This window comes from Cavia porcellus, unplaced genomic scaffold, assembly GCF_034190915.1.
Source record: "Cavia porcellus strain 051 isolate PalLab524CR breed Dunkin Hartley unplaced genomic scaffold, mCavPor4.1 scaffold_26, whole genome shotgun sequence".
Lineage (NCBI taxonomy): Eukaryota > Metazoa > Chordata > Mammalia > Rodentia > Caviidae > Cavia > Cavia porcellus.
The window spans coordinates 4,460,494-4,475,744 of NW_026947509.1; the positions used below are offsets into that span (position 1 = coordinate 4,460,494).

Consider the following 15,251-nt stretch of genomic DNA (forward strand, 5'->3'; position numbering starts at 1 on the left):
TGAGCTCATTCCCAAGCCTTCAGGAGCAAGGTGCCTGGCCAGAGCCCAGCTTTGTGCTGATCCTGGGTTCTATGTGCCTTCCTCAATGTGATTCCGGCACTGCCTACTTCTGGGGATGCACAGAAGGGTCCCCACATGGAAAGTGTGGCATTGGGCTGCTGTAGAACACAGTATCAAGCCAGGCATAGAGCTAAGTACCTGTGATCCCAGCACTCTGGGAGGCTGAGGCAAGAGGACTACAAATTCAAGCCCAGCCCGGGGAATTTAGTCAGTCAGTCACTTGGCAAGCAGGGCTGGGGGGTCCTGGGGAGGTAGCTTACTGGGAAGGCCCGCTGGGTGCAACCTTCATAAAACAAAGAACATGAAGTCAGAAGTACAGCGCCTCACAGGGAGGGGTGCTGTATCAGCTCCCCCACGTGGTGCAAGCCCGGTGTTCTGGCTCCAGTGGCTTCCATAAGGACCTTGACATGAGAAGCATCTAAGTGTGCTTCAAGGGACAGTGGCTACCTGAGGGCACTGACAGCAACAGAGCTCCAAACTCCGGAGCATGAAATACAAAGAAAACAAGCGGCACTGGTAACAACACATTTATTTATGTACCCTGTTGTGTGACCCGGAGGTGCTTTTCATTTTCCAATCCTTAAAACAAAGTTCCAGAAGGTAAACTAGTGTTTTATTGTTGCTCGAAAGCATAGGTAAACAGACATGGCAGCACAGCAAGGGATTCTAAACACATCTCACCTTTTTGGTGGTTTAAGTATGGTCTGCTAGGCTTTGGCAACAGATCTGGTGTGTAGATTACCACTGAAGATTCTAAACCTCATGGTTTCCTTCAGACACAACAGGAAAATCTGGATATAACTTTCAAACTTCAGGACTTGAACCAGGAAGTTGTAAGAGGCCAAAAGACTCAAGCCTGAAACTGACAGAACTATTGCTACTCCAAGTGAGATCACAGCAGGACTGGCAATTCTGGTACTCCTAGTTTTCTGTAGGCTCAGTCCATTCTGAAAATAATTCACTGCAGATGCAGGCTGCTAGCCTTTCATGTACCAGTGAAAGACACTCAGACAGACCCCAAGTCAAAGAACTGGACGGCAGGTCCAGCCGGATTCCTACAGAAGCAGTCTTTCCTCAGCAACTGCTGCCACGGGATGTTTCAAGTTGCCTTCTATCCTCTCCTGCCTTCAAACACTACAGCACCAATTGCAGATCTCATCTGTGTGACCAACTGGTGCTCACTGCGGAAGAGGTTCTAAGGATGTGCTGATCACCAAGGATGAGGTTTCCATTGCATTAAAATTATATACTCCTGGAAACAGATGAGAGGGATTCCCAGATCCTCGAAAATACTATGGCTAAGGAAGTAGAGAACTCAAAAAAGGAATCCACCTCCAAGAAACTAACCAGTATAATAAAATAGAACTAAGTGCCCTGTCTAGGGAAAAGTTTATTAACCAACAACTGGGACATCATACACCGTTTCTTTGGAGATTAAAGTGCAGGCTATGAAATGGCATAGAAAATAATGCATAAAATAGTGCAATCCTACAGTGCCATTATTTTTATGAAGCACAGCCTATTATGCCTTTTCTCAAAATCCAGCTGCAGTGATACCTTTTAGCTTATTTAAGCATTATTTATACTGTTTTACCCACATGTGGGGCTACACAGAATATTTTAACATGTAGAATAATGCATATATATCTTGAAACTACTAAGTAAGAGATTAAGGCAATCCAAAAAAAGTTGCTTCCAAAACCAGTGGCTTTAGGCCTGATGGCACCAACAGGCTCCAAACAGCAGGACTGCTCTGCATATACCCCACCTGCCGGCAACAGGCCAGGCAGAATACTGGAGGCTCTGTGAGGCAGGGTGAGAAAACCATGTCTGTGTGTGTGTGGGGCGGTGACCAGCTGGATGGGTGAGGTCAGTCCTCTCCAATTTCTTTTTTTAAATTTTTATCGGTACCGGGGATCAAACTCAGGACCACACGCTTGCAAGGCAGGTGTTTATACCGCTGAGCTCAATCCCCAGGCCCTCCTCTCTGATTTCTGCACACATCTTTTCACATTTTTATACATACTGGTGTTGTACTATAATAAATTTAAGTGGGCATAACACAGTGAAACACAGATTTCTCTGAAAAGCAGTCAAGATGATGGAAATGCTTTATGAAATGTTGTGCCATTAACAACACACAGCATTTAGATGAATGACAGAAAATTTGGGGTTGGGGATGAGCTCCTCGGAAGCTGGTTTATAAATGCAATGTAACATCAGTTTTAGCTGATGAAGATGATGTGTGGCCTTCAGAACCCACAGTACTTACAAGCTGCCCCAAAGCACGTGTGACCTCTACCCAAGAGCTCAATGACAGTCAAGGTGACAACCTACGCCAGTTTAGCTAGTTTGAAACTTCAACTGTAGTGTGTGGTCTGCCTGCGTGTGGAACATTCGATGCTGACAAGTGTGACTCGTGACTGTGAGTATGTGCTGCAGATCCGGTGTGAGGAAAGAAAATTTACCTTCCAATACCTGGATGGTCATTATAAAGGCCAACCACTCATGTTAACCAATGCAAGACTACAGATACATTCAGGCTAACCAGATGGAGCTTAAAAACAAATTCAGAAAAGCTTTTAACAATTTATTAACAACTACTGCAGAAATAATCTGAGGCTATTCCCCACTGACGCATAAAGTTCACACTTTGTAAACCTGCACTCAGCTCTTCGAAAGTCTTCCTGTTAGCAGAAAAACAACTACTAAAGGCTGTGAGTACGCAAGAAGCCTCTTGCAAAGGTCTGAGAATATGGCTAAATCCTATGATTACAAAAGTGAGACCTGCTGAGAGAATGTATTCCAGACAGGGACTTTTATGGATGACCTTGGCTGACAAATGTTTTTAGGAAACTGTTTATTTTAAAATTACCTTCCCAACAAACCATGAAACACTTGGATGTTACTTTATGGTTTTCATTGAAAACAAACTACATTGTAAATGGAGTTTCAAAGTTAAGACATAGAACTGACCAAAATCTGAGGACAAAATTATGAAAGGACAATACTAAAAATGGATAGGGAAATGTTTCATTTGGTAACCTAACCTAAAGTATGGATAATTATGTCATGCTGGACGGATACAGGAGGTGGATAACCTTGTGCTTTTATTCAACTAAGGTACTTACCACAACCTTAGGTTTCATACAGGTGTCAAAATCTCACCTGGAAAGGGATAATCTTCTACATTACACCTACATTTACTTTAAATAACTGAAGCCCAAGGCAGCAGTTTAAAAGAACAGTCAAATAACTACATAATTTAGTACATTAAAATAAAACTAGGACAGTGATAACCGAATGTCTTAAAAGTACACAGCTCGGAAAGAAAACCACTGTCCACAATTTGGAGGTTGTTAAAGTGACCACTCAGAGGGTGAACAGTGCAAGATATGCTTTCCAGTTACAAGCTCAAAACAGGAGTGCAAACAAAATTAAAGCTTCTGTGTAAAGTTAGGACAAGGAAAGCCTAAAATTAATATTAAAAAGCTTCCATCAGGTCAGCTCCCAACAATGAAGTTATCAAATTACTTTCATGGCACAATTTTCTTCAGCGAATTTTCTTTCAATGGCAAAACTAAATCTACAAGCTGGGTCCCCCATTTGACCCTCAAGCAAGTAAGGAGTTAGGACCAACACTACCTCCCAGAGGCCTGGTCACAACAGAAAAGAGCCCTGGACTGGGGTTTTGCCTTGGCACCTGAACCCTACAGAGGACAGCTAAAGCAACGGGCTTTAATAGTCTCTGGTTCCTATAAAACTGGAGGACAAATGGACTAACAATTCTCCCCTGGAGGCAAGCAGTTGCAGTGGAAGATGTAAAGCGCTTAACTCAAGGAGACGCTAAGAAGTGAAGAAGTACAAAGGTTCAAGATCAATGCCAGTGCAAGAGCTTGAAGTGGGCTGACTAGGCAGTGCATGCATCCATCCGTGCGCAAGTAGGACATGGCCCCAGAGAGAACTGAAAACGTGGATACCAACTGGATCCGTCCCTTGCCAGTAGTTTATAAAAATATATAGTCAATACTGTAGAGGCTCCTTCTACAGTCAACACTATGCAAGTCCTTTCAGTTACCCATTACTTCGATACCAAAAAGCTTAACTACTTTTCAGACATTCCAGACAAAGGTCACTTATAACAAAAAGTCAACTTTTTTAAACAAGATAGTGTCCATTTAAAAAGTAGGTTTTTTTTCTTTCAAGTGAACAGGACATTTTCTGTATGAAACAACTTCTAGTCTGTCAAGACTGGTTTGCTTAAGATCCTAGATAATGTGCATATATGCAGAAACAGACAGACATTATCTGCACAGAAAAAAGTCAACTTCCCAAAACATGATAGAACAGGTCTGGTTAGTACAAATCTATTGCAAAATAAAAAGATTCTGTGCATCCGTTCCAAAAGGAGAAGCAGGGAGAGAATGTCCCGACCATGAGTTTAGGCTGAAGTCAAGTTCTGAAAGCCTAGAAGCCCAGACAGAGAGTTGTTCCCAGGATCCTGATCGGCAAAGCCACACCTTCCTCTGGAGCAAGGCCTGTGCTCCATCCAATTTACTTTCCATTCCGAAGCCGCTTGGATTTTCTAGACGAGTCGATGGCTTCTGCGGCCTTTCTCCGCTTCCTCGGAGACTCCTCACTCTGCCTGGGCCCGGAGGACCTTCCCACCGCGCTCTCCATGACCTCCCGAAGTTTGCGCTCCAGCTCTGCCAGCCGAGCATTCTGCTCGCCGATGACCTGGGTCTGCTCTAGCAGTTTCTGATCTTGGTCTTGAAGCTGCTTCTGCTGCTCCTGCACTTTGGTGCGAAGCTCAGAAATCTCCCGCCTGAGAACTGTCACACCAGCACCATTGGTCTTGACCTGCTGCTGGAGTTTAGTAACCTCCTGTCGTGAAGGGTTCTGCTTGGAGAAGAGCTGCATTGTCGTCAGGGCTGCAGACGGTCCTGGAACTGTGGAGAAACAGTTTCAAAGGGTCACCACTTAACATGTTTCCTGACCAGGGATGCTTAGGTAAGCTCATTAGGGTGCAATGTCCTCCTCTCGCTCCTGAGAATTTCTCCTTTGCAATTTATCTGGTTGAACAGATTAATCGGATAATTATTGAACTATAAATTAACTTGAATTCTCGATACCCTGCAGAGCAATGTGGTATGTTGAGTGCCACCAAATGGAGAAGGCACTTAGCATAAGCATAGATTTCAAATACTATCAAGCACTTTCAGGACCAAGTAAGAAAATGTTAAGTACCCAAATTCACTTTCTGTCTTATTGTACATAAACAAAAACCTCTGAGAAATAGACCTGTCATGTTTTTTGGATCATTTCTGCAGTAATGGGGACTAAACTCAGGGCTTCATGGATGCTGAGCGAGCCCTCCACTGCTCAGCTATGTCCTGGCCCTCCCATGTTCTCATGTTCACTCTGCACTTTGCTCACAGACAAGTACTGTCAAGCTTGGGTTATGCCACACAAAAGCACCAGGAGGTACTGCTGCCAAGGTGTACGAAGGCCTTGGTACTACTGTTTTTGAAGAGTCACTGGAATATAACAGGGACACAGAATTCATGATTCTAAACTGGTGACTGAGTTTTGAAAAACCTTCTCCCCCTAACCTTTTTTTTTTTGTCTTTTTCCTTTTTATCGGTACCGGGGATCAAACTCACGACTGCCTGCTTGCACGGCAGGTGCTTATGCCGCTGGGCTAAATCCCCAGCCCCTCCTTAACCTTTTTTTGAGACTGACTCTCATATGTAGCCCAGGCTGGCTTGAAGTCCTGCTATCCTGTCTTAACCTCCCAAGTGCTGGAATTATCAGTGTGTACCACCACACTCATCATTTAAATCTTTTCTCCTAAACATTTCCCAGAAGAACCAGTGGCCTATTCCTACCCCAAACCCGGCACTCTTGTTTTCTCCTTGCACATGTATAACCACACTACTTACCTCCCTTCCTCCCACTTATCCTAGCCAACTGCAATGGGCTCCAAGCCTCAGAGCCCTGTACCTCCTGCACTGCAGTCACCCGCACCAGGCCACCCAGGCCTCTTCTTCCTCACTACTGCCTCTGTGGTGTGGACACTGCCTGGAAAGGTTTCTCTTGCCTACAGCAATTTAATTTTAAGTGGGCCAGACTTTCCCGGTGGCAACTGCAGGGTCCTTTCTGTGTCCACAGGACACAGCACAGTGCCATGCACATGACAGGTGCTCAGGAAGCAGTATGGACACTAATGTTGAAATGCTGCAGGCTTTGTGTTAAACCAGAGATCACTGAACCCACAGAGCACCGTGGGGCACGAACTAATCTGAGCAGAAAAAGCCTTGCTAAGCCCTCCCCCCCTGCTTAAAGTATTTGCAAGGGCAGATAATACTGAACAACTTCAAAAACTAAGGGCACAAATCTCTAGGATCCAACATACTTTTACAAAATAGCTACCGGAGAAGTGACAGTGTTCAAAGTGGCTTTAAAAGTGGCTTTAGCCAGACTCTGGTGGCTGAGGTAATTTACTGGATTACTTCCATGAAGAATCTTAGGTTTTATCATATGCCTAATTCTGTTTTTAGAAACTACTGAGTAATCAGAACTCCCCCTCAAATATATAACTTTTAACGCAAAGTGCTACTTTAATGAAATTGTTAGTCTATAGTTGTGGATAAATGCAAAGATTTAGTCATACAATTGTTTTACATATCATAATTTAACTGAAAAACAAGACACAGGGAGCTGGAGATGTAGTGTAGTTGGTACAGCACATGCTTAGCTAGGTTCAATGCTCAGCACCAATGCAAAACAAAATACCACCACAAATAAAGTCTAGAAACAATGATGGATTCTTTATACAGTTATAGTCTATAATACAATCTGTCATTAAAAATGATGTCAATAAACACTGACTAACAGAAACTTTCCAGATACACAGTTGGGGAGCAAGTTTTATAAAACTAGGCACACGTGTTAATCCGGTCAGAACAAAGTATAAACAAGAGCTACCTGGAGGAGAGCCCATGAGTCTTCCAGACACATCTGAGCCTGGCAGTTTCCTCTTCAGAATTGGAACGATCTTCTCATCAAAGTACTCCATGGCCATGGAGGAAATGTCCCTTAACTCCTGGAGGACTTCATGAGCTCGCTGTGGGGCTCTGGTAGAATTGACATATCTCAACACACGATAAATCTCATCAATCACCTAAAACAATGAGTTTTCATTAGCACTTATTAGGAAAATGGCTACACAGCAGAGAATTGATGGCTGGTTCTGCAGTTCCAGTGGAGATGTACTGGCCATGGGGACAGTACCAGCTGTGACACGCAGCTTTGCACTTCTTATGAGACTTTATACTCAGAATTACTAAACAACTTTCTGTTTCTTTTGTCTTTGAGACGTCTCAGGCTGGCCTTGACCTCACTATAAAGCCCATTCTGTCTCCAACTCTTGGTGATCCTCCTGCCTCAGTAACCTGGGTACTGAACAAAGGAATTAAATCCTGTATGGGAGCAGAGGTGAGCCCAAACCCTATGCTACTGACTGCTGGGCCCAATTCCATTTCCCAAAGCCCCAAGGGTTCAGTCTGAGTGTTTTCACCCTTCTGCACTCCCCACCATATATTCTATTACAAACCACAGAACTGCTGTGGTTTGCAATAGATTTCTTCAGACCATGCTTTCTTGCCATCACCAATGAGTAGCAAAGATTCTTCTGTCTTAGCAACAACTGCAACAGGGAAACATAGGGCACAGCACACACAGAGAAGGCTAAGTTCTTATGGCCCCGGTTCCTGATTTTTTTGTGTGTGTGCCGGGGATCAAACTCAAGACCTTGGCTTGCCAGGCAGACGCTTACGCCACTCAGCTAAATCCCCAGCCCTGGTTCCTGACTCCTGCTGGAAAGGCACTCCACTGCCCAGGGCATTTAGTCTCTCAGCTTTTAACCCATAAAGTTCTTCAGCCTGAAGAAGGCAGCCTGAGTTCTTCCAAAGGCTTTCACAGCAACCTGAGGATGACTCTTCCGACTGGAGATGCTGTGCAACTGACTGCACTGCACGAGAACGAGGGGCTGATAACCATAACATCTGTCACCTGGATCCCAGACAACCCGGCACAGCACACATTCTGCCTCACTCCCCACTTGAGATCTGTCTCGGGTCTCCTTTCTCTTCCAGCTGAGCACTGCTACAGATACAACACAGTAGAGCAGCACCTGCCCACGCTCACAAAAGGAGCCCCACGACGATCTCTGTCAGCCTACAGCGACACTCATTTAACAGATGTCAGAACAATGAACTGCCAGAGAAGACTGCAGAAGAGGCTGGGCATCAGCATGGAGAACTGCCCATGAGATGCCTAGGCAGATGCATGTGTCCAGGGGAGGGTGATGAGATATGGCAGGTGGTCTAGGGTGACACTGACAGCAGACAGCTAGAGTGAAGAGTCACCACAGAGGGTGGCAAGGCCACAGCAGTCCACCACAGTCAGAAGCACCGCCACAGCCTTGGGAACAAGCAAGTGAGTGCAGCAGCGTAGAGTCCAAGGCACCAGCGGGTAAGGATGCATTGTTTCTATCATTACTACCCGATACGGAACTCATCTTTGATTCAAAAACTTATCCAACTACTCTGGTAAAAACCACTACCTATATTAAGAAAAACATACAGTCATTCCCCCAGGCTCCCTGCAACTCTGTGTGCCTGTCCTACCCAGTGGTGGTAACCTGCAGCATGCGTGCCACAGCAGGTCAGCTGGAACACGGCGAGCTCTGAAAGGTTGCCACCACTGCCTTGGATGTTAAGAAAGCATCACTCATGTCCTGGCTCAGCAAACACGGTAAAATGAAAACCATGAATAGGAATGAGAAAACTGCTATTCTTATGAAAATCAAGAAAACAAGTAAGAAAAATAACTTTGGAGTTTACAAGAAAAGGAAGAGTCATACAATTGTGCCTCCTGGGGTAAACGGGCCAGGGAAGAGCAGGACTGGTCACTCAAACCTGGAAGAGCAGTCCCAAGGCCAGTGCTGGCGCGGCTCATTGGGGGAGCTCAAGGGCAGGAAACAGGTACTATTTTATATGTACTTTAAATAGTAGGGTATCAGACTAGAACCTACAACACTTTTGCGAAATAGCTACCAATATTAGTTTTAGCTTACAAACGTGTGTGTACATATATCTCCAAACAAATAGTTACGAAAACTTAAAACTGTAGAAATTATGCAATACTCAAAAATAATAAAGATACAGCTAAAAAGCCAGGTATGGTGGCACACGCCTGTAATCCCAGCACGAGGAAGGCTGAGGCAGGAGAACTGCCGGGAGTCTGTGACCAGCCTGGGCTACATAGTGATTTCAAGGCCAGCCTGGACTGTATGGCAAGACCTTGTCTTAAAAACAAAACAAAACCAAAATAGTCTAATAAGATTAAAAATATGACCCACAATACTATTTTCAAAAAGGTTACCATATTGACCGATATTTTATGTGCTAGTGCCATGATATTAATTGATCACAGTAACTTTGTTTTTTATTAGTTTTGGAAAAAGCACTGCAATGCTCCTCCGCTTTTTCAAATGTCCCCAGTGCCAGTGTACTGCACCTACAGCCACAGACTGGTCATTGCCTCTGTGAATTAAGTCAGTCTCCCATCTGGTTGGCCACGGTATTTACAGACTCTGACCCCTCCTGCTGGAATATGCTCCTTGTGTATCTGCTGCAAGCCAAATTTCTTGCCTGGTCTTCTTTTTCTTCTTCTTTTTAGGTTTTTTGAGATAAGATCTCACTAAGTATCTCAATACCTGTGACAATCCTCCTGCCCCCGCCTCCTGAGTACTGGGATTATAGGTGTGTGCCACCATACTCCACTTCCTTGCCCATTCTTGAGGTCTCAGCAGCATTACTTTCTCAGAGTAGTCTTCCTGGAGCCCCCTAATGTCAATCATGTTAACATCTTCATTAAATCTTTTATTGCTCCTTCAGATACAATTATACATTCTAAATCCATCTTTCTGGCAATCTGTCTTCCACATATCACAGTAAGCTCTGGGACAAAAGATATCACATCTGGTTTCACTGTCAGATTCCGAGCCTAGAGGTGTGGCAATATGGCAGATACTCAATAGATGCGATCAAGTATTCTAACCTTAAAACTGACATATCTATATATAGGTAAGCTACAGAGTTAAATTCAATACAGTAATATGGTTTTTAGAGGACTGACTGAACACGAAGGTCAGAGTTCACAGGATTTCTATTGAGAAGGATTTCTAAAAATACAAATACTTACATGTTTAGTATAGCATCCACACTTTGATTAACAAAGCTCTAGCTATTATGTTTATATACATAAATACCAGCAGCAGAATATTCACAGTACATGTGAGTTAGACTGGGAATGACTGTTAACTGTCAGGCATGAGAAGACTCAAATCCTAGGCTATGGAAAAGACTTCCTCAAAGACTGCAAACAGCATAACATGTCAGATAGACTATAAAAAGTTCCATGAAAGCCAAGTGTTGTGTGGAAATAAAAAAGCAGAGCTAAGATCAGTCTGAGAGCACCAGGTAGGTCCGAGAAACACCACGATCATGGTTAGGGAGGCAGGAGCTGGGAACCTGACAAGGAATGAGCAGAGCTGGACAGGGATGGGAGGGTGCAGGCAGGAGCCAAGGACGGAAGCCACGCTGGGTAGCACTACTGCCCACCTGGCATCTGTTCTAGGGTGTACAATGCTGATTCCTCACGGTGATTTTCAGAGCAAAATATCACCCAGGCACTGCCACCTCATACTGAACTATAACTATACATTGTGGAATGTTATTTACTGTTTACTCTTCTAAAAATAGTAAAAACAAGGTTACTTCTTTGCACCTGCTGAAATCCACTAACAAAGGTAATATTTTCAAATCTTTATACTATACAGAGATTTTAGTCAATAGATTGGGTAATTCGCATTGTTAATAAAATTTAAAAGTTTTTTTTCTTCTGTCCAAAAGCTATGAGGAGGGGAACGAGATAAAGGACAGCAACTGTGTGTAGAAAAACTACACTGCTTCTCCCACAGCTGTCAGCATTGGCAACGGCATAAAGACATGGACTTATCAAGTGTTAGAGACAGTTCACTTTCTGAGTTGGTCTTGTCATTTCTTACATTATTTTGAGGTTCAGTGGAAAGAACACAAGCCTCAGTCAGGGCACTTAATGGCTGTTTCTTGACCTTTAAAATAGTATGCTGCACACTGAACTTTACATAGGCTGTGGATCATAAAGAGTCTCTGACTGATTGACTTTGACTGCTGTACTGGGGATTGGGTCAAAGGCCTATGGACTGAGCTACATCCTCAGCCCTTTTAAGATTTTTATCTTGAGATGGGATCTCCATAAGGGGCTGAATTTCCCAGACTGGGCTTGGGCTTGTGATTCTCCAGCCTCCAACTCCCAGGGTGCTGGGATCACAAGTGTGCACTACCACGCCTGGCTTGAAAAATGTTTTCGAATTTTAAGAAGATATGACACAACACAAGCGGAACAATTACATTTCTGACATACAGTTCACTGTGTCGTGTTTAAATTAGCACAGTAATAAATGAAATACTACCATTTAAGCCTTTAGGCTACTATGAAAGAGAGTCTTTAATCTATTGTTCAGTAAACAAAGATCTATTACATTAATGAACCTCTTTTTTTTTTTTTTTTTTGAGACAGGGTCTTGCCATCTAATTTGAAGCTGTTCTTGAATTCACCATGTTGCCCAAACTGGCCTCAGATTTGCAGGGGTTACAGGTGTGTACCACCATGCATGACTCCGTATTTTTCTGTTCTACTTGAGATTTCTTAACTTTACCATTTATCTCTTTTGCTTAATTTAAAAAAAAAAATTCTTCCATACTTCAAAAACTTAAATGTTTAAAAATCTGAATATCCTTATGGCACGTGCTACACATCTTTAATTTCTCTATAATATTATAGCTTTTTAAAAACATTTTTTCTATCCTCACACAATTTCCTCGAAGGCTTTTTTCCTTCCTGTTTGTTTTCTGTACATACTGGTTTAGTGATTCTCTGCTCTCTGCTTATATTTAAGACTGCAGCACATAAAAAAAAGAATGATCAGAACTCCCCAGTTATCCAGAAACGGTGGAGTCAGAAGGAGGGATCTAGAAATTCAACATGGAAGTATACTTTTTTCATTTTAAAAGGTCACACTGGGTATATTTATTGGGGGTGATCACAGTACTACCAAATTTAAGAGGCAAAATTTCAACATTTCGGCAACACCAGACATCTACCCCTAAGCTGAAGGACATCCCATCAAAGAACTGATGTTTGCTATTTAAAAAGGTGAAGATGAAAAGACACAAAAGTGCCCAGAGACTGTTTCAGCATAAGCTCAGTCTATTCCCAGCCCTCCATGAGATTCTAGACTGAGAAAGGAAATTGCTGGGAGCAGTAAGTAATGAAATCTAAATGTAAACCCTCAAGTAAATAGAAATATTATTAACTTTTCTAATTTTTATATATGGACTATAGTTAAGTAAATATTATAGCTCTTAGGAAACATATTGAAATATTTAAGAATCAAAGATCAGCCAGGCATGGTAGCTTACACCTGTAATCCCCGCACTTAGGAAGCTGAAGTAGGGAGATCACTGAGAGTTCCAGGCCAGCCTAGGCTACGTAAGTGAGCTCAAGACCTGTCTGTACTACATAGACTCTGTCTCTAAAAATAAATAAATAAAAAAATGAAAGATCATATGTCTTATTTTCAAATGGTTGAGACAAAAATAAAATGCACATAAAAAAATGCACATATAAAAATGAATAAACGGGCTGGGGATTTAGCTCAGTGGCTCAAGTGCTTGCCTGGTAAGCTCGAGGTTGTGAATTCAATCCCTGGTATCAAAAAAGAAAAAATGAATAAAAGCAAACAGAGGCACTGGATCTCAATAATGAAATGCTGGATCTTAGTAACACAATTTAACACTACCAGCTGCCTTTCCCAAAACATTATAAATAAACCAACCACACCTAATATGTAGAGTTTAGGTCTTTTAGGGACACTGGGTTCCACGATCTTAATCATTTACACTGTGAAAATCCTAACTTTAGGGGGCACTGGGCTTCAGTAGGAATACAAGGGTTATCAGGACTGCTAATGCTTAGGAATGGGAACTTCACCACTTTACTTCCCAGAATGGCTAAGTGCCCACTGCTCACAGGTGGCACAAACTCCAGGACAAGGGAACTGCTGATGCAGACATGAGCTTAGTACACAAAGTACAATGTGCATGTCAGGCAGGAAAGCTGAGAAATGCACACAGAAGTAAAAGCTAACTATCAACCTGTGACACTTTAGTTCTGAGAGATTTGTCTCAACCCTGACCAAAGACTAACAAGGTGGTCAGGGTTCACCAAGTATGTTCCCATTTGGTCTGCGTCTATTTTTGGAAATAGTTTTATTGGAACATATGCACACTCATTCATTTGCCACATGCTGTCCATGGATGTTTCTCAGACTTGAATAGCTGTGGCAGAGACTACATGGCTCCCAAAGCCAAAAATATTTACTATCTGGCTTTTACCTCTGTAGTGACAACACCCAAAACTGGTACAGATCTGACAATGTAATTTAAACTACGTGGTTGTTACCCAGATTCACTTAAGGAACTTGTGAAATAAAACACTGACTGTAGATCTGAACACAGTCCATATAAAACCTACACAACTGAGTTCTCCTACGAAGTATAAAGGTTCCTAAACTTTAATAACTCAGGACACGACCTTCAGGACAGAGAAATCGTACACCAAACTGAGACTGTTGTTCGTGGGCTCACTGCACCTGGATGCCGCCCCCAGGCAGGTACTTTTTCTGTCGGCCAGAGAATCAGTTCAGGGAGCTGCGGCAGCTGTCACTTGCCAGGGGGAAATGCCTCTTCCAGGGAGACAAGAGTATGTAGTCACCGGCCTCACGTCATTCCAGTCCAGGTGGCAGTAGAGTCATGACTTTTGGGAACCTACAATGGGGCTATGGGTGCACCAGGATGGTCCTCATTTTCTCTCAGAGGACTCAGTCTCTTGCTCCTCAGGTGCAGATGGTGGCTGCTTTGGTGCTGATCACACGTCACTGAACCTTCCAGCAGGAGTGACCAGCAGCACCTGCTGGAGCCTCTGAGCTCAGCTGGGAAGAGACCAGGCAAAGACACTAAGAAGCTAATGCTGCAAAAGTGGCTGAAAACTTAGAAGCTCTCTCAGTGAAGGAGAACAAGGACCTTGGAGAGGAAATCAATGAAAAGCCTGAGAAATGATGAGCTCCCTTAACCTCTCTCTTTTTTTTTTTTTTTTTTTTAATTTTATCCCCTTCCCATTTTTTGGGATTATTTTTACTGTTTCTATGTGCGACTTTATAGAGAGAACTGAACATTTTTTAAAAACTGTATGTCACACAAGAAAAAAATGATTTTATACAGCATTGGCCACAGTCTGATTCTGGAATGTCCCCCGAAGGCCCATCTACTTAAAGTCTTGTTTCTCAGTGCTGCTACAGAAAAACAGGGCCCATCAGAGGAAGGTCACTTGGATAGAGGTCTCCCTGTTTCCCTGCACCTCTGCTCTGTGCGCACACCTGGCCATGATGTGCTATGCCAAAACAGGTTCAAAGCCACAGGGCCAAGGGACCAGTAGGCAAACCAAAGCCCTTCTCCTTGTAAGTCAAGTACCTTAGGCATTTGTACCAGCAATGGAGAGCTGGATGGCAGCATCTGAAGGTTAAATGCCATGTGCTTATGTTTCAAAGATAGTGTATGAGAAGGGTAAGTATAAAAAAGTCATAAAACAATCCAAATACTACAAACTTTGGTAAGTTAGATATTTTGCATAAGTAACATAAAAAGTACTAGCAATGTAAAAATAAAAACTGAAAACTTTGAGTATTCACACAATCATTTTAGGAAATATGAGCTATAAATGTATATTCTTAAAAAACAAAACCCAAAGCTAAACAAATTACTATTTTTTTGTTATTTCCAATCAAGTACAGGTATGTGGGAGAAAAAAATAGAGTAAATTCTTGTAAAGAAATCGGTATTAAAAATAGTAACAAAAAAAAAAAAAAAAAAAAAAAAAAACAAACAAGGAACCAGGAATCAGTGCCCACCCTTCCCTGTGAGTTAGCCAGCGCTCGGGCAGGGAGAGGACCTCTCCCTCTATCA

At 42.8% G+C, this 15,251-nt stretch overlaps 1 protein-coding gene and 1 non-coding gene across 2 annotated transcripts in view; one reads left to right on the forward strand and one right to left on the reverse strand.

The window, feature by feature from the left end:
* Nucleotides 1-572: 572 nt before the first annotated feature.
* Fbxo28 (F-box protein 28) overlaps nt 573-15,251 on the reverse strand; it is a 28,754-nt gene continuing 14,075 nt past the window's right edge. Inside the window, exons 4-5 of the mRNA XM_003474212.5 lie at nt 7,048-7,243; nt 573-5,009 (exon numbers count right to left, since the gene is read on the reverse strand). Of these exons, the coding sequence (XP_003474260.1) occupies nt 4,615-5,009; nt 7,048-7,243 (591 nt within the window). The 3' untranslated portion in view covers nt 573-4,614. The remainder of the gene's footprint in view (nt 5,010-7,047; nt 7,244-15,251) is intronic.
* LOC111758171 (small nucleolar RNA SNORA77) lies at nt 13,868-13,994 on the forward strand. Its single transcript, XR_002792398.1, has one exon. It is a non-coding gene; the product is annotated as a small nucleolar RNA SNORA77 (small nucleolar RNA).